A 26,977-nucleotide genomic window follows, 5' to 3' on the forward strand; every position below is an offset into this window, starting at 1 on the left:
TAAAAAGTCTACACACCCCTGGTAAAACGTCAGGTTTCTGTGATGTAAAAAAAAAATGAGACAAAGATAAATAACTTCAGAACTTTTTCCACCTTTAGTGTGACCTATAAATTGTACAACTCAGTTGAACAACAAACTGAAATCTTTTAGATAGAGGGAAAAAAAAAAAAAAACTAAAATAATATGGTTGCATAAGTGTGCACACCCTTAAACCCCTTTTGATTTTATTACAGCACTCTGTCTTTTTGGGTAGGAGTCTATCATCATGGCACATCTTGACTTGCCAATATTTGCCCACTCTTCTTTGCAAAAACACTCCAAATCTGTCGGATTGCGAGGACATCTCCTGTGCACAGCACTCTTCACATCACCCCACAGATTTTTAATGGGATTCAGGTCTGGGCTCTGGCTGGGCCATTCCAAAACGTTGACTTCCAGTGCAACTACTCTTCTCACTCTTTTTCACATTTGCCCTTGATGGGTTTCATTGGAACGGGGCATTCCTCTTTTACCGTTTTAACGACAGTTCATTCCAATCTCCCATGAAGACTTCGAGGGTAGGCATCCACTATCGGAATATCTACTAGATAAAATTGCTTTATATATATATATATATATTCCATATTTTTTGTTTATGTACAATTGTGCTATATATAGTTTTGTATGTCTCTTTTTTGTATAATAAAGTCTACCATTTTATTGTGAACAGTGTCTAGTGGCATTCATAGCCCCACACCTTTGGGGATTCTCTATATACATTCCAAAACGTTATTCTTCTTCTGGCTCGGCCATTCCCTTGTTGATTTGGATATTTGCTTTGGGTCATTGTCATGCTGAAAGATGTTTAGCTTTCTAGCAGAAGCCTGAAGGTTTTGTGCCAATATTGACCGGTATTTGGAACTGTTCATAATTCCCTCTACCTTCCAGCTAAAGAAAAAACAGCCCCAAAGCATGATGCTGCCACCACCATGCTTCACAGTGGGTATGGTAATCTTTTGGTGATGTGCAGTGTTGTTTTTGCGCCAAACATTCTGGATTTATGGCCAAAAAGTTCAACCTTGGTTTCATCAGACCAGAACACATTTTCCCACATGCTTTTGGGAGACTTCAGATGAGTTTTTGCAAAATTTAGCCAGGCTTGGATTGTTTTTCTTTGTAAGAAAAGGTTTCCGTCTTGCCACTCTACCCCATAGCCCAGACATATGAAGAATACAGGAGATGGTTGTCACATGGACCACACAGCCAGTACTTGCCAGATATTCCTGCATCTCCTTGAATGTTGCTGTAGGCCTCTTGGCAGCCTCTCTGACCAGTTTTTTTCTCAATTTTGGAGGGACATCAAGTTCTGGGTAATGTCGCTGTTGTGCCATATTTTCTCCAATTGATGACTGTCTTCACTGTGTTCCATGGTAAATCTAATGCCTTGGAATTTATTTTTTACCCTTCTCCTGACTGATACCTTTTAATAAGATCCCTCTGATGCTTTGGAAGCTCTCTGCAGACAATGACTTTTGCTGTAGAATGCGACTAAGAAAAGGTCAGGAAAGACCTACTAGAACAGCTGAACTTTATTTGGGGTTAATCAGAGGCACTTTAACCACTTCCCGCCCGCCCACCGTCACATGACGGTGGAGCTGTGCGGCTATTCTGGGACTCCGTCATATGATGGCGCACCAGAACAGCGCCTCTGCGTGCAGTGCAGCGATCGTGGCCGTGCCCTGTTGCTAGGACATGGCGCAACCCCGATCTTGGTAAATAGCCAATGAGTTGGCTCTTTACCCATGTGATCGGCTGCGTCCAATCACAGCTGGTCACATGTAAATGAGGAAGTGCCGTTTACCGACTCTCCTCGCCTCACACAGTTAGAGTGTGTGGCGAGGGAGAGCCGATCAGAAAATCATCAGTGCCCTGATTACAGAAATTAGTAGAAAAACTCAAAAACAGTGCCCACAATCAGTGCCCATAGTTTTGGCAGTCAGTGCCTGCTCATCAGTGCCGCCTTCACGTGCCCATCAGTGCCGCCTTTACGTGCCCATCAGTGCCGCCTTCACGTGCCCATCAGTGCCGCCTTCACGTGCCCATCAGTGCCGCCTTTACGTGCCCATCAGTGCCGCCTTTACGTGCCCATCAGTGCCGCCTTTACGTGCCTATCAGTGCTGCCTTTACGTGCCACCTTTCAGTGCGGCATATTAGTACCTCCTCATCAGTGCCCATAAGTGCCTCATCAGTGCACATCAGTGAAGGAGAAAAATTACTTATTTTAAAAATGTACTCACAGAAAATAAGAAAAAAAAATACTTTTTTTCAAAATTTTCTATCTTTTTTTTTGTAAGTAATAAAAAACCCAGCAGTGAATACCACCCAAAGAAAGCTCTATTTGTGTGAAAAAAAAATGATAAAAATGTCATATGGGTACATTGTAGCATGACTGCGCAATTGTCATTCCAAGTGTGACAGCGCTGAAAGTTGAAAATTGGCCTGGGCAGGAAGGGGGTAAAAGGGCACTGCATTGAAATAGTTAAATGATGGCAGGTGTGTACTGACTCCTATTTAACATGAGTTTGAATGTGATTGCTATAAAGAGGGTGTGCACACTAAGGCAACCACATTATTTTCCTTTTACTCCCTCCAAACCCCCCCCCCCAAAGATTTCAGTTAGTTTTTCGACTGAGTTGTACAGCTTATAGGTCACATTACATTTTAAAAGGTGGGAAAAGTTCTGAAATGATTTATCTTTGTCTCATTTTTTTACATCACAGAAACCTGACATTTTAACGGGTGTGTAGACTTTTTATATCCATTGTATGGGATAAAGTGCACCTTCCCCCTGTTGCAAATTATAAATAACATTGGCGTTCACTGAGAATATTAGAGACCTTACAAGATGTTCATTCACAGGTGGTCCAACATTGGTAAAGTGCATCGAAAGTCAAAACATTACATTGACAGTTGTGTGTCACCTCTGGAGATAATTATTCTCTACATTTGTCCTGGTGACCATCGTCCCCAAGACTGAAAGTGACAGAGAAATCCAACATTTTACAGTTGTCACCAGAACAGGAATAAGGAGGGAAATCTCGTTCCATCGAAAACTCTATTTTTGTAAAGGTCTGTTAGGGATAGACCGATATGAAAGTGGGAAAGTGGCAGGGCTTGAATTCCTTTAGACATGATTTTCTTTTGGGAGTATTTCACCAAGGAGGACGTTTTTGTTGCAGGGGATGCCAAAAATCTGATTTGTATCTTAGTGTAGACGTTTCTGGGGGGCGTTCTGTACACCAGTGTTTCTCAACTCCGGTCCTCAGGGCCCACTAACAGGCCAGATTTTAGATATTACCTTGAGGAGATGCAGACTAGAATACTGCAATCACTGAGCAGCAAATGATATCACATGGGATGTATTTCAGTTTTCTTGCAAACCTGGCCTGTTAGTGTGCCCTGAGGACCGGAGTTGGGAAACCCTGCTATACACCATCTGTATACAGAAGGCCTTCAGGGTGGCATACTGCATCTTACAGAAAATTACAGAGGCTGCAGATAGAAAAGGAAAGTTTTCTTGACTTGGGTGGCATTTGTATATGCTATATACAATTTTTTTTTTAACCCCCCCCCCCCCCCCCCCACAAAACTGGAGTTACCCTTTAATGCAATCTTGCAAATCTCAGTAACTAGAAGAGAAAGTAGACTCACGGTTTATGGCTTGCTGGGCCCCTCCCTGCATCAGGGCCCCACCTGGTGAGAGAGCCGATATGGTGCTACTAGCAGCCGAGCTCGTAAGAACCTACATTATAAGAAATAACAACGAGAGGATAGATTTCTTACCGGCATTTATACAGCACTGTCAATTAGTGCAGCACTTTACATACTAAACATTAAAGTGGCTGTAAACCCTTACATATAGCCAGTGACGGACTATCCTCAGGTGATACACAGAGATTAAACAAATCCCCCTACATAGGTTGTACCTGTTTATCTGCAGTCTTCTATTCTCTACATCTGTTCAAAGTGCTAAATTTATAAGCTTGTAAGAGTTCATAAAAAAAAAAGGGGGGGGGGAGCTGAACTTACACTCTGCAGAGCTCAGAGCTCATTGAGGAGAGCTCTGAGAGCAGATTGGAGGGAAGGGACACATCCCCCTCCACACAGCACACAGTAACAACAGTGCTGAGTGTAAATTAGCTGGAGCTCCCTCCCGTCACCTTTTTTCTCTTGGAGTCAGGAAAACTTGTCAGAAGTGACTCAATCTGATAGCAGAGGAAGGAAGCAGCAGATGGAAATGACACTTAGTGCTGTTAACTGAGGCAAGTACATGCTATAGAGGGATATACTTTGTTCATATTAGATGTCCCAACCACGTTAACATCAGTCCCTGTCCTCAGGAGCTCACAATCTAATGCCTCGTTTCCACTGAGCAGTACAGTTCGGAACAGTTCAATACGGTACACCTTGATCAGGCTTGCGTTTCCACCGCCAATAGTACCCAAGCTCAACAGTACCTTAACAGTATTGCTCCACCCTGTTGGTACGGTACTAATGTGCTTGGTACCCCAACAAAAGGGTACCAAAAAAGTGGTACGGTATGGTTCGGAATTAGGGTACCATTTACAACTTTTGACAATGGAAACGGCAAAAATTGCGTACCGTACCGAGGTACGGTACGTAGAAACGAGGCATTAGGTCCCTATCTAACATGCATACATACACACATAGTACAGCCAGTTTAGACAGCAACCAATTAACCTGTCTTTGGAGCGTGGGAGGAAACCCAAGTACCCCGAGGAAGCCAATGCAAACACAGACAGAACATGCAAACTCCATGCAAATGGTGTTCGGGCCAAGATTTGAACTGAGGACAGTGCTGACCATACCTGACCCATAGACCTGCACTGAGAGGAACAATAAGGCACAGCAATTGGGCACTACAGCAAAATGGAACATGGCTATCTATATGCACATAATGAAATGAGGAATGAGAAAACTTTATTACAAGCAGATAAGATGCTTTACATTCGGCACATCACAATCAAATGTAAACCTAAAATAAAAGCTCTTAGATGCCCTTTAACCACTTGCCGACCGCCGCACGACTATTTACTGCGGCAGTCAGCCTCTCCTGGGCAAAGCGACGTAGACTTACGTTGCTCGCCCACGAGCCTGTAGGGGAAGAGTGTGCGCCGCCTGCTCGTTCTCTGCCTAGCGAGTGCATGTGACTGGGGGCTCCGATGTCCGCCAGCCACTCGCGATCTTCCATAGGAGAGGGAAAAAACAGACGGCTGATGTAAACACAGCCGTTTGTCATTCTCCCTGAATGACAGAGGCTATGCAATCCTGCTATGTAGGATCGTATGTCTCTGTGATTACTTCACTAGCCACGCCCCGACAGTTAGAAACACGCCCCTAGGGTCACACTTAACCCCTTGATCACCAACAAAGTTAACCCCTTCCCTGCCAGTGTCATTTTTACAGTAAGTGCATATTTATAGCACTGATTACTGTAGTAATGTCACTGGTACCCCCAAAAATGTCAGTCAGGGGTCTGATCTGTAACTTTTACCAAAAAGTTCTGGCGCTACTCCGAGATTATAAAGTCCTGGAATGTCCCTTCACAGAGAATACACAAAAACCTGTAAAGTTAATGTGTTGATGATGTATGGGGATAGCAACACTGTTCGCCCAATCCCTGATGCAAGACAGCATAGAACATGTACTTGAAACTAAATATGAGAGATGGCGCTCAGTATGCATGTAGTAATAAACCCCAGTATAGACTTAGGTGAATAGTCTCATGAACACTTTATTATATTGATCCAATGGTAAAGCATAGTATGGATGAAACAAGATCAGTCCTATCGCCCCTTGTAGCCTCTGGACATTCACCCCAATGGTAATGGAATCCTGTAGGAGACCGGTGGCTAATGTTGAAAGCCGGTTGTCAGATGGGGTCGCAGGCAGGAGGGCTCGATCGGTCTGATGTGCGGCCGCTTCCTCAGACCGGAGCCTCTGTGTCGCACTCCCTCGGCACCCGGTAAGAGCCTCGGGAGTCGCACTTTGATGACGTCACTGCGTGGGACCGAAGATCCGCAGACAGCCGGCTACAGGATTACCAGGATGTCAACACGGACGGGGGACTGGTTGAGTTTACTTCTGAAGAGCCTCCCGATCGCCACAACGACATGTTTCGCTACAATAGTAGCTTTATCAAGTTGTGGCAAGAGGCGATCGGGGGCTCTAAGAAGCCGAAAGATGGGCGGGGTTAGGCACACGGGCCAATAGACTGACCCCAAACAGCTGAGTCAGAAAAAACACTAGGAAATCAATGAATAAATAAAAGGATTGGGAAAAAGGGAATAAAGATGTATAAAAATGGAAAAAAATCGGGAAAAAGATGAAAAAATGAAAAAAATAAATAATTAAAGAACAAGGGGCATATAATAAACTATTCTATTACATTAGATGAGGAAGCCCTACAAATATTGGAAGATCTGTGGATAGATGACTCTGGTTTAGAAGTATTAGAACTTTTATTGACTGATCCTGAGGTACGTCACAGTAGCTTTAGGCCAAGCTCATTCTTTAACCCAGTTCATTCAAAGGGTCCCTACATTGAGACCTACTACCAGGCGGTTTACAGGGATTTTATTAAACTCTGTAAATCCCCGAGGGACTCTTTCCGGAGTAATCTGAGTAAAGAAGAGAAGGTTGCTCTAAAGGCATTAACAAACAATGACGAGATCATAGTGAAACAGGCAGATAAGGGAGGTAGTCTGGTTGTCCAGAATAAAACGGACTACCTCAGTGAGGCCAATCGATTACTGGCCGACACAGAGACATATATTAAATTAACTTGTGACCCACTTCCCAAATATCAAATTGAGCTCAGATCTATGGTTGAGAAAGCGTGGCACCAAGGAGTCATTAATGATAAAGAGAAACAATTTTTGCTCCCAAGAGAAGTCAGTACTCCGTACTTTTACCACCTACCAAAGGTACATAAATCCTTGACACAGCCACCAGGGAGACCTATTGTGGCGAGTACTAATAGCTTTACGAGCGGTATTGCTAAATACCTAGACTTCTTTCTCCAACCTTTAGTGTGTGAACTACCCTCTTATATTAGAGATTCCTCACAAGTTCTGGAAGCCCTCAAGTCCTACACTTGGGAGGATGACTATATGTGGGCCTCTCTCGACGTCACGTCACTCTATACGTCAATACCACATAAAGTGGGACTTCAGGCTATCACACACTTCCTAAGTCAGTCTGGCTCATTCAACTCCCTACAGTCCATATTTATTGTGGACTGTATCGAGTTCTGCCTGCGTCATAATTATTTTTCATTCCTGAACCAGTTTTACCTACAGATAAAGGGTACCGCTATGGGAGCCAATTTTGCTCCGGTATATATGCCAATCTAACCATGGGTCTATGGGAAGAGTGCTACATCTGGAACAATAACCCTTATGCCCAATATGTCGTCTTCTATGGACGATATATTGATGATGTCATTCTCATCTGGAGTGGTGGCATGGAGACCTTTAGGGCATTTGTGGAACATTGTAATGCCAATTCACTGGGGTTATCCTTCACATCGGTCATTGAGCCTAGTGAGTTGGTGTTCCTAGATCTTGTACTTTCCCATGAAGGCCCGAACATCATCAGTAAGAACCACTCAAAGCCCACAAGTGGGAATTCATATTTACACTATGCGAGTTGCCACCACCCTGCATGGAAACGAAATATCCCAGGTGGTCAGTTTCATAGACTTCGCCGTAACTGTTCGAGAAGGGCAGATTACTGTGACCAGGGAACCAAAATGAAAGAGTGCTTCCTGGACAAGGGGTTCCCCTTACCTCTTGTCGAGGAGGCTTTCAAAGCTCATTTGGAGCCTGAATCAACCCACAAAAGGAACCAAGTTAGCAATACGAACAGCATAAGGTTCATTACTGGTTACAACGACCAATACAGGGCGATCTCACATATTATCAAGAGACACTTTAATATTCTTCAGCTTGATAGTAGATTGGGTCCTATCTTACCCACCGCACCACAAGTGACTTTTAAAAAAGCACGCACAATTAAAAATATTTTAGCCCCCAGCAAATTAAAGTTCCAGGCCCGTGCCCCCAAAGATATTAGGTTTTATTTTGATAACCGCATAGGCACCTATCAGTGTAAAAAACGTGGTTGCTTGACATGCCAGATGGTAGTACAAGCTTGTACCGTTATTCAAAATAGGGACGATACTTTCCACATAAAACAATTTATCACATGTTCGACTGAATACGTCATATATGTGCTTAGATGTCCATGCAAATTGATCTATGTGGGACGCACGATGCGGACATTACGAAAAAGAATAGGAGAACACCGCCGGCTCATCCATAAGGGATGTGATAAACACAGCGTCCCACGTCACTTTTCAAAATATCACAATAAAGACTTCAAGAAACTTGAAGTTATGGCGATAGAAAGCATCCCGAAAGGAACACTGACGGAGAATGAACGTTTCTCTCTGCTATGCAAAAGAGAAACATACTGGATCTATAAATTTAATTGTTTAGCGCCTCAAGGCCTCAACGAGGAATTAGAAGTAAATTGCCTTATCTGATGCATTTTAGAATCTAAATATTTTAAAGTAATATTTAATTTGGAATAATGACGTTTTAATCTTAAGCCTGCCGGCCCATAGAGATTCAGGTGCTTACGGGTTAATCTTATTATATATATATTTTTTATAGATATATATCTTATAGATATGTATTTTTATCGATTTGACACATTTATTATCTTATCAATTTTTAGATCGTTCCATGTATGTCAACAAAGGTATTACAACCGTATACATTCAATTGTGATATACTAATTCTTGTTAGCCCCATGTAGCATTCTGGACCTTTAATATACCGTTATATATGTTTTTTATATACATTTTTTCGTTTATTATATGCCCCTTGTTCTTTAATTATTATTTATTTTTTTAATTTTTTCATCTTTTTCCCGATTTTTTCCATTTTTATACATCTTTATTCCCTTTTTCCCAATCCTTTTATTTATTCATTGATTTCCTAGTGTTTTTTCTGACTCAGCTGTTTGGGGTCAGTCTATTGGCCAGTGTGCCTAACCCCGCCCATCTTTCGGCTTCTTAGAGCCCCCGATCGCCTCTTGCCACAACTTGATAAAGCTACTATTGTAGCGAAACATGTCGTTGTGGCCATCGGGAGGCTCTTCAGAAGTAAACTCAACCAGTCCCCCGTCCGTGTTGACATCCTGGTAATCCTGTAGCCGGCTGTCTGCGGATCTTCGGTCCCACGCAGTGACGTCATCAAAGTGCAACTCCCGAGGCTCTTACCGGGTTCCCGAGGGAGTGCGACACAGAGGCTCCGGTCTGAGGAAGCGGCCGCACATCAGACCGATCGAGCCCTCCTGCCTGCGACCCCATCTGACAACCGGCTTTCAACATTAGCCACCGGTCTCCTATAGGATTCCATTACCATTGGGGTGAATGTCCAGAGGCTACAAGGGGCGGTAGGACTGATCTTGTTTCATCCATACTATGTTTTACCATTGGATCAATATAATAAAGTGTTCATGAGACTATTCACCTAAGTCTATACTGGGGTTTATTACTACATGCATACTGAGCGCCATCTCTCATATTTAGTTTCAGGGGTCTGATCTGTCCGCCACAATGTCGCAGTCCCGCAAAAAAAAAAAAAAAAAAATTGCAGATCGCCACCATTACTTGTTAAAAAAAAAAAAAAAAAAAACCAAAACAATAAAAATTACACAAATCTTTCCCGTAGCTAGTAAACGCAATAACTTTTGTGCAAACCAATCAAAATACGCTTAAATAAAAATATGTAGGAGAAAACAAATTGGCCTAAAATGTTATAAAAAAATTAGATTTTTACATTTTTTTTGAGAATTTCATATAAAAAAAAAAATGTGAAAAATAGAAAAATAGTTATTTTTTCAAAATTGTCGCTCTTTGTTTATAGCAAAAAAAAAAAAAAAAAAAAAAAAAAAAAAAAAAAAAAAAAAAAAAATCGCACAGGTGATCAAATACCACCAAAAGAAAGCTCTGTTTGTGGGAAAAGAAGGACATCATTTCATTTGGGTACAGCGTTGCACGACCGCGGAATTGTCCATTAAATTCCCACAGTGCCGAATCGCAAAATAGGGCCTGGTCTTTGAGCAGCCAAATCCTCCGGGGCTTAAGTGGTTAAAGTGGTTCGAAAGCTGAAGGTTTTTTACCTTCATGCATTCTTTGAATAAGGGTAAAAAACCTTCTGTGTGCAGCAGCAGCCCCCCCCCCCAGTACTTTCCTGAGCCAGATCTTCCTCCAGCGATGTGCATGGGAGCCTCGGCTCTCCCAACTCATTGGATTGTGACAGCAGTGGGAGCCATTGGCTCCTGCTACTGTCAATCACAGCCAGTGAGACAATGAGGAGAGAGCAGGGGCAGGGCCGAGCCATTCTCCGTGTGTGAAAGGACACAAGCTGCTTGCTATGGGAGGAGCCAGGAGCGCCTGTGGGGAACCCGAGAAGAGAAGGATCGGGCTGCTTTGTGCAAAACTACACAGAGCAGGTAAGTATAACATGTTTTTTTATTTTTAAAAAATAAAAATTGATCCTTTATTTTAACTTGGGTTACGCCATATTATCCCTCCTATTTGAACACTCGCAGTTATGTGTACACGTCTTGCCTTCAATTTGCTCTGTGCTTACCTGAGTTAAACTTGGTATGTAGTTGTCCATTTGTTGTTTAATACTGTTCAGAGAATGAATAATATCCTGACTGGTTGCATATTGCTGGGAGTGGACCGGGGTTGGGCCATGGTAATACCTGAAAATACAAAACAAAATGAAATAGATACAATAAATGTATAGTAAACATGCAAAATGACCGTTAGGCTGCATTCACATGTCAGCGTATGGATCGCGGGCAGAACCGCCGCGATTCTGCCCGCGATCCGGAGATCGTTGCAAATCGCGGGACGCCTGTGCGTTGTCCGTGATTTGCAATAGCACCCCAAACGCTGAGCGATGTTGTTTGCGCAATGTTACCGTGATTCGGCAGGCGGAAATCACGGCAACATCGCTCAGCGTTTGGGGTGCTATTGCAAATCGCAGGCAACGCACAGGCGTCCCGCGATTTGCAACGATCTCCGGATCGCGGGCAGAATCGCGGCGGCTCTGCCCGCGATCCATACGCTGACATGTGAATGCAGCCTAAAGAGGTAAGAAGATAGGGTCTTAATGTGTAAACAGAGAAAGAAATGATGGGAGAAATTAACCACTTGCCGACCGCCGCACGCCGATCTACGTCGGCGGTCAGCCCCTCACAGGCAAAGTGACGTAGGGCTACGTCACTAGCTTGTGAGGGTCTAGGGAGCGAGCGCGCCGCCGGAGGCGCGCTCCCGCTCCCGCGTGGTCACGGACCCCCCCGCGCGTGTGACCAGCGGACCCGATGTCCGCCGGCCACTCTGCGATCGGCGGGGGAGAGGGAGAAAGTCAGGCAGCTTGTGTAAACAAGCTGCCTGTCATTCTCCCCTCTGTATGAGAGCTGATCATATGGATCTACTATGTAGATCCGTTGATCACTCTGCATACAGCTGAAGCCACAGCCAATCACAGCAAGAATCACGCCCCTAGGGACACACACAGCCCCTCCCTCTCAAATAAAGTTAACCCCTTCACTACCAGTGTATTTTTACAGTAACAGTGCATATATATATATATATATATATATATATATATATATATATATATATATATATATATAGCACTGATTACTGTAGAAATGTCACTGGTAACCCCAAAAGTGTCAAAAATGTCAGTCAAGGATCCGATCTGTCCACCACAATGTCGCAGTACCGCAAAAAAAAAAAAAAAAAAAAATCGCAGATCGCCGCCATTACGCGTTAAAAAAAAACAACAACAAAAATGACAAAAATCTTTCCCTTAGTCAGTAAACGCAATAACTTTTGCGCAAACCAATCAAAATACGCTTTTTGCGATTTTTTTTACCAAACATAGGTAGCATAAAACAAATTGGCCGAAAATATTAAAAAATTTTGATTTTTACATTTTTTTTGGGGGGAATTTCATATAAAAAAAAAAGGGAAAAATATTCCTATTTTTGCAAAATTGACGCTCTTTTTTTGATTATAGCGCGTGATCAAAAAATCGCACAGGTGATCAAATACCGCCAAAAGAAAGCTCTGTTTGTGGGAAAAAAAGGACGCCAAATTCATTTAGGTACAGCGTCGCACGACCGCGCAATTGTCCGTTAAAGTCACGCAGTGCCGAATCGCAAAATACCCCCTGGTCGTTTAGCAGCCAAATCCTCCGGGGCTTAAGTGGTTAAGTGAGACAGAGAAAGTGATTCAGAGAAGAGAAATAAAGATATTATGCCTGCTCTCCTATTCCTTGTCTTGAGTGGGACCTGTAGCGGGTGAATGTTGCCAAGCTTTATTTCTTTGTTCATGAAGGATCACAAGAAGTCATTAAAGAGAAATTCCAGGTATGGCATTCTATACATCGAAGAAATGTTTTTTGGATCTTAGCTGGAAGGGAAAGAAATAGTTTCTGCCACCATCCCGAGAGTATAGTTTGTCGATTTGTGGTGCCTCAAGTCAAGTATGGGATTTTAAGGGCAGGAGTAAGGCGAGTAAACAGTAGTAGTACAATTTGTAGATAAAATTTATTCACATGTATAATTATATACAGAGATTTGAGTGAATTAATGGGTAAAGTCCCATTGTGATAGTGAAGAGAAAAGAGTAGTAGGTGTGGTTACACGTGAAAATAGTGACTTAGACAAGAAAGGTAGATGGTCCTGCTCTGCTGTTCCTCATATCAAAGAATGGGAAATGGTTGCAGAGAGGGGCCTGATCGGTATTCCAACATGTTTCGGCCCAGTAGCGGCCTTTATCAAGGATGTTACCGATTCTAGGAATAAGTACAATGAATTGTCAGAAATAGTAGCATATATTTGCTCAAGTTTAAGTTATATATAGAATAGTAGATAAACATACATATTTTTTGTCCACTTTCTGGAGTATTGCTTTCCCAGACTTTTTCCAGGAGCTGCAGGAACAATGCTGTATTGGGTGAGAAAAGTGCGGTATAGTTGTAGTTGGAGCCACAGGTGAAACAGCCTGAAGAGTTGTTGGTAATAAGTAGTATAAAAATAATAATAATAATTACTTCTTGGGCCACGTTTTTTCTGGTCCAATGTAGTTCAATGTGGCTATAGTGTATAACTTTCCACATTGATGGAGATCATCTGTGGTGTTTGCACATTGATGGGAGTCATCTGAGGTGCAAGGTATATAAGAAAGATGCATAGTAAAGTAAAGGATGGTTTGAGGTAAAAATAAATAAACATCCTTGAATGCAGTACTGAGGGTTTGAAAAGTAAGGACTTGATGGAGAGATGTTGGTACATCTTTTCAAGTCTATGCTTACGTTTTGTAGAAGGTATTGGTATGGTGTTGCAGCATGTTGCCTCCAGGTCCTGTCCTCCTGCGATCCGGGAGAGACTGAGGATCTGGAGGTGTTCCCCGGCCTTTTAAAGGCTGTCGCACATGCGCAGTGATGCGCTGTGTGACGCCTATGGGCGGTGTCCGTGGTCTGACGTGAGATGCGTCTGCACGCGGCAGATGCGGCATCCCTTGTAGCCGTGCGGACGTGCCCCTGCGGCCGCCGACACGGAAGAAAGCCAATAAATCCCAAGGGGGATAGTGGAGGGTGCAGGACCGACCGATTGGCTTAAAAATGCCCCGATCCAAAAGGGGAATCGGGGCTTTCCGTGCCGGGAGTTCCTGGAGTGCAGGAAATAAGCAAAAGAAGTGGATGAACAGTGTCATGACAGTGTATGTACAGACGTGTAAATACCAATTAAGTACATATGAGGAAGATTAAATAAATAAACAAGATATAATATATATTGATATATATAGTTGCAGCAATATAATCATGAAGGGAGAGGGGATGTGAGACGGTCTGGATAGGGTCCGAGTAGGGAGGGTATTCTATGGTCAGGTATCCCGGTATCATGTTTTCGGCATGTATTGGGGAGTAGGATGGCCAAAAAATGGCCAATTGTAGGTTGGTCTAAATGGAGGTGGATTTCCTTGGTATGAGTTTAGTCTTTTTTGCCGGAAGAGAAACCTGGGAGGAATGGACGATAACTTTGGGCTTCATTTAGCCCTGGTGGGATGGTGGCCTTGAGAAGAGTAATCCAACGCATTTCTAGTTGTAATAACGTTTTGTTCCAGTCCCCCCCACGTAGTGGGATGTGGATCCTGTCCAGGGCCATGAAGTTGATTTTGGGCATTTTATAGTTGTGGTTGTCCCTTACGTGTCTGCCCAAAGGCACATAGAAATTGCCAATGTGCATGGTTTGGAGGTGTTGGTTGACCCTCTTCCCAAATTCCTGTCAGGTCTTTCCTATGTAGAAGGACCCGCATTCGCAGGTCATCATGTATATTATTCCTTTGGTTTTGCAGTTGCAAAAGTGCTTGGGTTGAAATGGTTCTCCATTCGGTAAGATAGTATTAGTTATTTGGCGGATGACAGGGCATTGGGCGCAGTCTCCGCATGGAAAGGTGCCTTTGTTCTTGCATGGGTCTCTTTTTGATCCTTCCTGGAATTCACTACGTACCAGTTGTTGTTGGAGGGAGCCTGCTTTCCTAAAAGTAATAGGTGGGTGGTGTGGTAGGAACTTCGAGGTGCTGGGTTCTTCCATGAGGATGGGCCAATTCTTAGTAAAGATGTTTCTAATTTCCTGGTGTTCGTTGGTGAATCTGATGATGATGCGAGTATCAATTCCGGTTTTGCTGGATTGCTTGTTTTTGAAGAGAAGCATTTCTCTATCTTTGTTGTTGGCCCGATTGTATGCCTTGCGTAGAGAGGTTTTGGTGTAGCCTCTTTCTAGGAATCGGGAAGTGAGTGCATCAGCTTCCAATTTGAAGTTGGCTGGGTCATTACAATTTCTCTTGATTCTGAGGTATTGGCTATAGGGTATGGAGTGAATGAGGGGTTGTGGATGAAAGCTTGAGGCATGAAGAATGGAATTGCCTGCTGTCTCCTTTCTATAGAGAGTGGTGGAGATTTTTCCTGTGGGGTCTTTATATATTAGGGTATCAAGAAACGATATTTGATGTTTGTTATATGACATTGTGAAAAACATATTGTATTCGTTTTGATTCATCTTGGTTAATAACTCAAGTATCATGTGTTCTGGTCCGTTCCAAATAATCAATATATCGTCAATATATCTTTGCCATATGAGAATCTTGTCAGTATAGATGGTGTTTACTTCACTTGATAGAAATTCTTGCTCCCATGAGCCTAAGTAAATATTGGCGTACGAGGGCGCGCAGCTGGTTCCCATCGCAACCCCGCACGTTTGGATGTAGTAGTTGCCACCGAATGTGAAGACATTATAATTGAGTATGTATTGTAGCATGTCTGTGATGAACAGGTTGAATTTTTGATCACGTTGATTGTGGCAGCGAAGTGTTTTTTCGATAATTTGTATTCCTTTGGTGTGAGGTATGTTGTTGTATAGAGATTCCACGTCAATCGTGATTAGGTAGGTTTCTTCTGGTATGGTGATGTCATTAAGTATCCTGAGAAGATGAAGTGTGTCTTGAGTATAAGAAGGCAGGTCTTTGACATGAGGGCGTAAGTATCGGTCAATAACTTTACTCATGGACTCTGAGATGCTTCCATTCCCGGATATAATCGGTCTTCCAGGTGGGTCATCCATGTTTTTATGCAGTTTGGGTAGTGCATATAATGTCGGAGTTTTGGGGTGTGGTGTCCTTATATATTCCCATAGGTTCTGGGAAATGGTACCTTCCCGGAATGCATTATCCACTTTGGTGTAGAAGATTTGATCATATGATTTGATCATAATTGGGGCAATCTGTTTGTAGCATTTGGTGTTAGAGAGTATTGTGTGGCACATATTTTTGTATTTTTCTTTGCTCATAACAACTACATTGCCTCCTTTGTCAGATGGCTTGATGATAATTGTGTCGTTATTTTTGAGTTCTTGAAGAGCTCGTTTTTGTTTGTTGGTCAGGTTAGACATATGTTTTTTCTCTCTGATTGCTTCTATGTCTTTTGTGGTTTGTCGCACAAACAGTGCGATTGCTGGGTTGGTGTTAAAGGAAGGGAATTTATTTGATTTCTTTTTGAAAGTAGGTATGTCTGTAGTTGCTTCTGGTTCCTCATTGTCAGAGTCTTGGTCTGGTTCACTGGGATCATCCCAGTCATCTAGGTCACTTTCTTGGAGTAGTAGGTTGAGGTCCCGGATGGCTCTGAACTCAGCCGCTGTAAGTGTAGGTGTGGCTTGTGGTTGGGGTTGTTTGTGATAAAGAGTTTTGAGTAGTAGATTTCTGGCAAATAAGTTGACGTCTTTGATGGTTTCAAACTTGTCTAGGCATGTATTAGGACAAAAGGAAAGGCCTAGAGATAGCACTTCATTTTGTTCCTTGGTTAGTATGTGGGATGATAGGTTTATTACCGTTTTTCTTCCTCCTGTTTCTTCTCCGATTGGTGTTTCCTGGGGGGTTTGGGGTTCGTTTTCCCTAAAAAAACACTCTGTTGTTTCTGGTCGACCTTTGATCGTGTAAACATGTTGTAGGCTTTGGGGGGTTGGTCTGTGTTCCCTGATTGTGTGGCTTGTTCGTATGCCATATTGGTTCCTTGGAAATGGGGTTCATTTTCCTGAGTGTTTTCCTCATCTGTTCTACGTTGTGGTTCTTGTTGTTTTGGAGGTGGTCCTCTTCTATTTCTATGATAGTCAGGGCCAGAATTATATGAGGATGAGTCTGATGAATAATAATGTTGTCCTGTTTTATCTGAAGGTCTGCCATATTGGGTTCTGCGGTTGGTTCGTTGATTTGTCCATTTGTAAGCTCTGCCTTGGGCGAAAGCATTCTTGTCCCGCCAGTATTTTCTTTCTTTTTTCCGTAAGATGTCCTTTCCATATTCTTCCAGGTGTGATTTAAGTTTGTTTTCCTGTTCACTGTATAATTGAGCTTTTTTGAGAGGGGCCAGTTGTTCGTAGGTTTTTTTGATGTCAAGATCTAGGGTTTTTATTTGTCTCAGATATTCTTCTTGTAGAAGAATCATTAAGTTCCTAGAACATTCATTAAGTTGGTTTTCCCATTCTTTCTTAAGTTGAGTTGTGACATTTTCCATAGTGGGAAAAATTTGGATTCTTAATCCCACCGGGTTGATCTTCTCGCTAATATAGCGTTCAAATGTTTTAATGTGCCAGTGTAGTGCCGACTTTCTCTCCAAGTGTTTTTGTAATGTTCGGAATAATGCCAAGATGTCGGATTCTGTTTGTTCTTTGGCTTTGAAGCTGGTGTGGATGCCTGACATAAGAGTCTCCCATTCATCACCAACCCGGTCCCCCACATCTTTTTCTCCTTCTTCGGTCATCCTCGCTGAGTAAAAGGAGGATGTTGCTTTAAGAGACAGGCAATCAACAGGGCTTTGCTGAGACTGTGGATAGTACCACAGCGCAAGCTATGTTTGCCTGGGAGTAGTAGGTTTGGTGCTATTGCTGCTTAGCGACCATAAGATAAGTTTGTAAAATAATAAGTATTTCCAGAGATCCGTGAGGCTGTGGATGTGTTATCCATCCGGGGTATTAGTTGAAGAAATGTTTTTTGGATCTTAGCTGGAAGGGAAAGAAATAGTTTCTGCCACCATCCCGAGAGTATAGTTTGTCGATTTGTGGTGCCTCAAGTCAAGTATGGGATTTTAAGGGCAGGAGTAAGGCGAGTAAACAGTAGTAGTACAATTTGTAGATAAAATTTATTCACATGTATAATTATATACAGAGATTTGAGTGAATTAATGGGTAAAGTCCCATTGTGATAGTGAAGAGAAAAGAGTAGTAGGTGTGGTTACACGTGAAAATAGTGACTTAGACAAGAAAGGTAGATGGTCCTGCTCTGCTGTTCCTCATATCAAAGAATGGGAAATGGTTGCAGAGAGGGGCCTGATCGGTATTCCAACATGTTTCGGCCCAGTAGCGGCCTTTATCAAGGATGTTACCGATTCTAGGAATAAGTACAATGAATTGTCAGAAATAGTAGCATATATTTGCTCAAGTTTAAGTTATATATAGAATAGTAGATAAACATACATATTTTTTGTCCACTTTCTGGAGTATTGCTTTCCCAGACTTTTTCCAGGAGCTGCAGGAACAATGCTGTATTGGGTGAGAAAAGTGCGGTATAGTTGTAGTTGGAGCCACAGGTGAAACAGCCTGAAGAGTTGTTGGTAATAAATAGTATAAAAATAATAATAATAATTACTTCTTGGGCCACGTTTTTTCTGGTCCAATGTAGTTCAATGTGGCTATAGTGTATAACTTTCCACATTGATGGAGATCATCTGTGGTGTTTGCACATTGATGGGAGTCATCTGAGGTGCAAGGTATATAAGAAAGATGCATAGTAAAGTAAAGGATGGTTTGAGGTAAAAATAAATAAACATCCTTGAATGCAGTACTGAGGGTTTGAAAAGTAAGGACTTGATGGAGAGATGTTGGTACATCTTTTCAAGTCTATGCTTACGTTTTGTAGAAGGTATTGGTATGGTGTTGCAGCATGTTGCCTCCAGGTCCTGTCCTCCTGCGATCCGGGAGAGACTGAGGATCTGGAGGTGTTCCCCGGCCTTTTAAAGGCTGTCGCACATGCGCAGTGATGCGCTGTGTGACGCCTATGGGCGGTGTCCGTGGTCTGACGTGAGATGCGTCTGCACGCGGCAGATGCGGCATCCCTTGTAGCCGTGCGGACGTGCCCCTGCGGCCGCCGACACGGAAGAAAGCCAATAAATCCCAAGGGGGATAGTGGAGGGTGCAGGACCGACCGATTGGCTTAAAAATGCCCCGATCCAAAAGGGGAATCGGGGCTTTCCGTGCCGGGAGTTCCTGGAGTGCAGGAAATAAGCAAAAGAAGTGGATGAACAGTGTCATGACAGTGTATGTACAGACGTGTAAATACCAATTAAGTACATATGAGGAAGATTAAATAAATAAACAAGATATAATATATATTGATATATATAGTTGCAGCAATATAATCATGAAGGGAGAGGGGATGTGAGACGGTCTGGATAGGGTCCGAGTAGGGAGGGTATTCTATGGTCAGGTATCCCGGTATCATGTTTTCGGCATGTATTGGGGAGTAGGATGGCCAAAAAATGGCCAATTGTAGGTTGGTCTAAATGGAGGTGGATTTCCTTGGTATGAGTTTAGTCTTTTTTGCCGGAAGAGAAACCTGGGAGGAATGGACGATAACTTTGGGCTTCATTTAGCCCTGGTGGGATGGTGGCCTTGAGAAGAGTAATCCAACGCATTTCTAGTTGTAATAACGTTTTGTTCCAGTCCCCCCCACGTAGTGGGATGTGGATCCTGTCCAGGGCCATGAAGTTGATTTTGGGCATTTTATAGTTGTGGTTGTCCCTTACGTGTCTGCCCAAAGGCACATAGAAATTGCCAATGTGCATGGTTTGGAGGTGTTGGTTGACCCTCTTCCCAAATTCCTGTCGGGTCTTTCCTATGTAGAAGGACCCGCATTCGCAGGTCATCATGTATATTATTCCTTTGGTTTTGCAGTTGCAAAAGTGCTTGGGTTGAAATGGTTCTCCATTCGGTAAGATAGTATTAGTTATTTGGCGGATGACAGGGCATTGGGCGCAGTCTCCGCATGGAAAGGTGCCTTTGTTCTTGCATGGGTCTCTTTTTGATCCTTCCTGGAATTCACTACGTACCAGTTGTTGTTGGAGGGAGCCTGCTTTCCTAAAAGTAATAGGTGGGTGGTGTGGTAGGAACTTCGAGGTGCTGGGTTCTTCCATGAGGATGGGCCAATTCTTAGTAAAGATGTTTCTAATTTCCTGGTGTTCGTTGGTGAATCTGATGATGATGCGAGTATCAATTCCGGTTTTGCTGGATTGCTTGTTTTTGAAGAGAAGCATTTCTCTATCTTTGTTGTTGGCCCGATTGTATGCCTTGCGTAGAGAGGTTTTGGTGTAGCCTCTTTCTAGGAATCGGGAAGTGAGTGCATCAGCTTCCAATTTGAAGTTGGCTGGGTCATTACAATTTCTCTTGATTCTGAGGTATTGGCTATAGGGTATGGAGTGAATGAGGGGTTGTGGATGAAAGCTTGAGGCATGAAGAATGGAATTGCCTGCTGTCTCCTTTCTATAGAGAGTGGTGGAGATTTTTCCTGTGGGGTCTTTATATATTAGGGTATCAAGAAACGATATTTGATGTTTGTTATATGACATTGTGAAAAACATATTGTATTCGTTTTGATTCATCTTGGTTAATAACTCAAGTATCATGTGTTCTGGTCCGTTCCAAATAATCAATATATCGTCAATATATCTTTGCCATATGAGAATCTTGTCAGTATAGATGGTGTTTACTTCACTTGATAGAAATTCTTGCTCCCATGAGCCTAAGTAAATATTGGCGTACGAGGGCGCGCAGCTGGTTCCCATCGCAACCCCGCACGTTTGGATGTAGTAGTTGCCACCGAATGTGAAGACATTATAATTGAGTATGTATTGTAGCATGTCTGTGATGAACAGGTTGAATTTTTGATCACGTTGATTGTGGCAGCGAAGTGTTTTTTCGATAATTTGTATTCCTTTGGTGTGAGGTATGTTGTTGTATAGAGATTCCACGTCAATCGTGATTAGGTAGGTTTCTTCTGGTATGGTGATGTCATTAAGTATCCTGAGAAGATGAAGTGTGTCTTGAGTATAAGAAGGCAGGTCTTTGACATGAGGGCGTAAGTATCGGTCAATAACTTTACTCATGGACTCTGAGATGCTTCCATTCCCGGATATAATCGGTCTTCCAGGTGGGTCATCCATGTTTTTATGCAGTTTGGGTAGTGCATATAATGTCGGAGTTTTGGGGTGTGGTGTCCTTATATATTCCCATAGGTTCTGGGAAATGGTACCTTCCCGGAATGCATTATCCACTTTGGTGTAGAAGATTTGATCATATGATTTGATCATAATTGGGGCAATCTGTTTGTAGCATTTGGTGTTAGAGAGTATTGTGTGGCACATATTTTTGTATTTTTCTTTGCTCATAACAACTACATTGCCTCCTTTGTCAGATGGCTTGATGATAATTGTGTCGTTATTTTTGAGTTCTTGAAGAGCTCGTTTTTGTTTGTTGGTCAGGTTAGACATATGTTTTTTCTCTCTGATTGCTTCTATGTCTTTTGTGGTTTGTCGCACAAACAGTGCGATTGCTGGGTTGGTGTTAAAGGAAGGGAATTTATTTGATTTCTTTTTGAAAGTAGGTATGTCTGTAGTTGCTTCTGGTTCCTCATTGTCAGAGTCTTGGTCTGGTTCACTGGGATCATCCCAGTCATCTAGGTCACTTTCTTGGAGTAGTAGGTTGAGGTCCCGGATGGCTCTGAACTCAGCCGCTGTAAGTGTAGGTGTGGCTTGTGGTTGGGGTTGTTTGTGATAAAGAGTTTTGAGTAGTAGATTTCTGGCAAATAAGTTGACGTCTTTGATGGTTTCAAACTTGTCTAGGCATGTATTAGGACAAAAGGAAAGGCCTAGAGATAGCACTTCATTTTGTTCCTTGGTTAGTATGTGGGATGATAGGTTTATTACCGTTTTTCTTCCTCCTGTTTCTTCTCCGATTGGTGTTTCCTGGGGGGTTTGGGGTTCGTTTTCCCTAAAAAAACACTCTGTTGTTTCTGGTCGACCTTTGATCGTGTAAACATGTTGTAGGCTTTGGGGGGTTGGTCTGTGTTCCCTGATTGTGTGGCTTGTTCGTATGCCATATTGGTTCCTTGGAAATGGGGTTCATTTTCCTGAGTGTTTTCCTCATCTGTTCTACGTTGTGGTTCTTGTTGTTTACACGATCAAAGGTCGACCAGAAACAACAGAGTGTTTTTTTAGGGAAAACGAACCCCAAACCCCCCAGGAAACACCAATCGGAGAAGAAACAGGAGGAAGAAAAACGGTAATAAACCTATCATCCCACATACTAACCAAGGAACAAAATGAAGTGCTATCTCTAGGCCTTTCCTTTTGTCCTAATACATGCCTAGACAAGTTTGAAACCATCAAAGACGTCAACTTATTTGCCAGAAATCTACTACTCAAAACTCTTTATCACAAACAACCCCAACCACAAGCCACACCTACACTTACAGCGGCTGAGTTCAGAGCCATCCGGGACCTCAACCTACTACTCCAAGAAAGTGACCTAGATGACTGGGATGATCCCAGTGAACCAGACCAAGACTCTGACAATGAGGAACCAGAAGCAACTACAGACATACCTACTTTCAAAAAGAAATCAAATAAATTCCCTTCCTTTAACACCAACCCAGCAATCGCACTGTTTGTGCGACAAACCACAAAAGACATAGAAGCAATCAGAGAGAAAAAACATATGTCTAACCTGACCAACAAACAAAAACGAGCTCTTCAAGAACTCAAAAATAACGACACAATTATCATCAAGCCATCTGACAAAGGAGGCAATGTAGTTGTTATGAGCAAAGAAAAATACAAAAATATGTGCCACACAATACTCTCTAACACCAAATGCTACAAACAGATTGCCCCAATTATGATCAAATCATATGATCAAATCTTCTACACCAAAGTGGATAATGCATTCCGGGAAGGTACCATTTCCCAGAACCTATGGGAATATATAAGGACACCACACCCCAAAACTCCGACATTATATGCACTACCCAAACTGCATAAAAACATGGATGACCCACCTGGAAGACCGATTATATCAGGGAATGGAAGCATCTCAGAGTCCATGAGTAAAGTTATTGACCGATACTTACGCCCTCATGTCAAAGACCTGCCTTCTTATACTCAAGACACACTTCATCTTCTCAGGATACTTAATGACATCACCATACCAGAAGAAACCTACCTAATCACGATTGACGTGGAATCTCTATACAACAACATACCTCACACCAAAGGAATACAAATTATCGAAAAAACACTTCGCTGCCACAATCAACGTGATCAAAAATTCAACCTGTTCATCACAGACATGCTACAATACATACTCAATTATAATGTCTTCACATTCGGTGGCAACTACTACATCCAAACGTGCGGGGTTGCGATGGGAACCAGCTGCGCGCCCTCGTACGCCAATATTTACTTAGGCTCATGGGAGCAAGAATTTCTATCAAGTGAAGTAAACACCATCTATACTGACAAGATTCTCATATGGCAAAGATATATTGACGATATATTGATTATTTGGAACGGACCAGAACACATGATACTTGAGTTATTAACCAAGATGAATCAAAACGAATACAATATGTTTTTCACAATGTCATATAACAAACATCAAATATCGTTTCTTGATACCCTAATATATAAAGACCCCACAGGAAAAATCTCCACCACTCTCTATAGAAAGGAGACAGCAGGCAATTCCATTCTTCATGCCTCAAGCTTTCATCCACAACCCCTCATTCACTCCATACCCTATAGCCAATACCTCAGAATCAAGAGAAATTGTAATGACCCAGCCAACTTCAAATTGGAAGCTGATGCACTCACTTCCCGATTCCTAGAAAGAGGCTACACCAAAACCTCTCTACGCAAGGCATACAATCGGGCCAACAACAAAGATAGAGAAATGCTTCTCTTCAAAAACAAGCAATCCAGCAAAACCGGAATTGATACTCGCATCATCATCAGATTCACCAACGAACACCAGGAAATTAGAAACATCTTTACTAAGAATTGGCCCATCCTCATGGAAGAACCCAGCACCTCGAAGTTCCTACCACACCACCCACCTATTACTTTTAGGAAAGCAGGCTCCCTCCAACAACAACTGGTACGTAGTGAATTCCAGGAAGGATCAAAAAGAGACCCATGCAAGAACAAAGGCACCTTTCCATGCGGAGACTGCGCCCAATGCCCTGTCATCCGCCAAATAACTAATACTATCTTACCGAATGGAGAACCATTTCAACCCAAGCACTTTTGCAACTGCAAAACCAAAGGAATAATATACATGATGACCTGCGAATGCGGGTCCTTCTACATAGGAAAGACCCGACAGGAATTTGGGAAGAGGGTCAACCAACACCTCCAAACCATGCACATTGGCAATTTCTATGTGCCTTTGGGCAGACACGTAAGGGACAACCACAACTATAAAATGCCCAAAATCAACTTCATGGCCCTGGACAGGATCCACATCCCACTACGTGGGGGGGACTGGAACAAAACGTTATTACAACTAGAAATGCGTTGGATTACTCTTCTCAAGGCCACCATCCCACCAGGGCTAAATGAAGCCCAAAGTTATCGTCCATTCCTCCCAGGTTTCTCTTCCGGCAAAAAAGACTAAACTCATACCAAGGAAATCCACCTCCATTTAGACCAACCTACAATTGGCCATTTTTTGGCCATCCTACTCCCCAATACATGCCGAAAACATGATACCGGGATACCTGACCATAGAATACCCTCCCTACTCGGACCCTATCCAGACCGTCTCACATCCCCTCTCCCTTCATGATTATATTGCTGCAACTATATATATCAATAGCAGCAAAGTTGGGACTTTGAATGAGGTGGGACCAGACCATGATAGATGTATATGTAATGAAAGGGACACAGGATAATGTAAAATCGTATGTTTATTGGCAGTCTATAGACCAGATACTAATATAGCCAAATGTTCACTGAAACCGTGTAGCCCATGGTAATGGGGTACACCTAAATGAAACAGAGGTAAGTATACAGGGTCCAAGACAGAGGTACATGGTAATACATAATTATCCTGGTACATACAAATAGGTACATATGTATCTGGTCTATAGACTGCCAATAAACATACGATTTTACATTATCCTGTGTCCCTTTCATTACATATACATCTATCATGGTCTGGTCCCACCTCATTCAAAGTCCCAACTTTGCTTTCATTTTCTTGCTTTCATGCAAACAGGGATGGAGACTCCGGTGGTCAGGAGTCTCATTCAAAGTCCCAACCCCCTTCCCCCATAACTATATATATCAATATATATTATATCTTGTTTATTTATTTAATCTTCCTCATATGTACTTAATTGGTATTTACACGTCTGTACATACACTGTCATGACACTGTTCATCCACTTCTTTTGCTTATTTCCTGCACTCCAGGAACTCCCGGCACGGAAAGCCCCGATTCCCCTTTTGGATCGGGGCATTTTTAAGCCAATCGGTCGGTCCTGCACCCTCCACTATCCCCCTTGGGATTTATTGGCTTTCTTCCGTGTCGGCGGCCGCAGGGGCACATCCGCACGGCTACAAGGGATGCCGCATCTGCCGCGTGCAGACGCATCTCACGTCAGACCACGGACACCGCCCATAGGCGTCACACAGCGCATCACTGCGCATGTGCGACAGCCTTTAAAAGGCCGGGGAACACCTCCAGATCCTCAGTCTCTCCCGGATCGCAGGAGGACAGGACCTGGAGGCAACATGCTGCAACACCATACCAATACCTTCTACAAAACGTAAGCATAGACTTGAAAAGATGTACCAACATCTCTCCATCAAGTCCTTACTTTTCAAACCCTCAGTACTGCATTCAAGGATGTTTATTTATTTTTACCTCAAACCATCCTTTACTTTACTATGCATCTTTCTTATATACCTTGCACCTCAGATGACTCCCATCAATGTGCAAACACCACAGATGATCTCCATCAATGTGGAAAGTTATACACTATAGCCACATTGAACTACATTGGACCAGAAAAAACGTGGCCCAAGAAGTAATTATTATTATTATTTTTATACTACTTATTACCAACAACTCTTCAGGCTGTTTCACCTGTGGCTCCAACTACAACTATACCGCACTTTTCTCACCCAATACAGCATTGTTCCTGCAGCTCCTGGAAAAAGTCTGGGAAAGCAATACTCCAGAAAGTGGACAAAAAATATGTATGTTTATCTACTATTCTATATATAACTTAAACTTGAGCAAATATATGCTACTATTTCTGACAATTCATTGTACTTATTCCTAGAATCGGTAACATCCTTGATAAAGGCCGCTACTGGGCCGAAACATGTTGGAATACCGATCAGGCCCCTCTCTGCAACCATTTCCCATTCTTTGATATGAGGAACAGCAGAGCAGGACCATCTACCTTTCTTGTCTAAGTCACTATTTTCACGTGTAACCACACCTACTACTCTTTTCTCTTCACTATCACAATGGGACTTTACCCATTAATTCACTCAAATCTCTGTATATAATTATACATGTGAATAAATTTTATCTACAAATTGTACTACTACTGTTTACTCGCCTTACTCCTGCCCTTAAAATCCCATACTTGACTTGAGGCACCACAAATCGACAAGGCATTCTATACATCATTACACTGATCCAACTTGGACCAATGTTAATCTGCATATATCATACCTGTGGGATCCCCGTGGAAGCTGGAAATCACTGTAGTAGACACTGATACTCCCTTACAAAAGTGATCTTCACTTGCTTCTGGATCCTGTGCTGAGTGGCTGCCTTGCTACATTCTGAATATGGGAGGTTGGCTGCTCGGCACAGGAACCATTCAGGGATCACTTTGCACTCTCTTAGTGGATGCCAGGCATTTTCTGATTAGAGGAGATGGAGGGGCACCACACAGTGATATCATGCTCTCCTCCTCTGTCCAATCAGAGAAAGCTTTGCATTCACTGAGTATGAAAAGCACTCTTTCAATGGGGTCTTTGACAAGCAGCCAACCTCCTGTGTTCACAATGCAGCAGGGCAGCCTTTCGGCATGGGATCCAGAAGCAAGTGGAGATCACTGGATTAGCGGTGTTTACTACAGTGATTTCCAGTTTCCAGGGGGATTCCATAGGTATGATATATGCATAGTTACATTGGTCCA

The 26,977-nt window shown here is 42.7% G+C and overlaps 1 protein-coding gene across 1 annotated transcript in view; it reads right to left on the reverse strand.

Annotated features, from left to right (window-relative positions):
• Positions 1 to 26,977, reverse strand: part of GTF2H1 (general transcription factor IIH subunit 1) — an 80,705-nt gene that overhangs the window by 7,479 nt on the left and 46,249 nt on the right. Inside the window, exons 11-12 of the mRNA XM_082270870.1 lie at positions 10,728 to 10,845; positions 3,691 to 3,781 (exon numbers count right to left, since the gene is read on the reverse strand). Coding sequence (XP_082126996.1) covers positions 3,691 to 3,781; positions 10,728 to 10,845 — 209 coding nt within the window. The remainder of the gene's footprint in view (positions 1 to 3,690; positions 3,782 to 10,727; positions 10,846 to 26,977) is intronic.

Source organism: Pelophylax lessonae (genome assembly GCF_965119305.1).
Source record: "Pelophylax lessonae genome assembly, chromosome: 10".
Classification (NCBI taxonomy): Eukaryota; Metazoa; Chordata; class Amphibia; order Anura; family Ranidae; genus Pelophylax; species Pelophylax lessonae.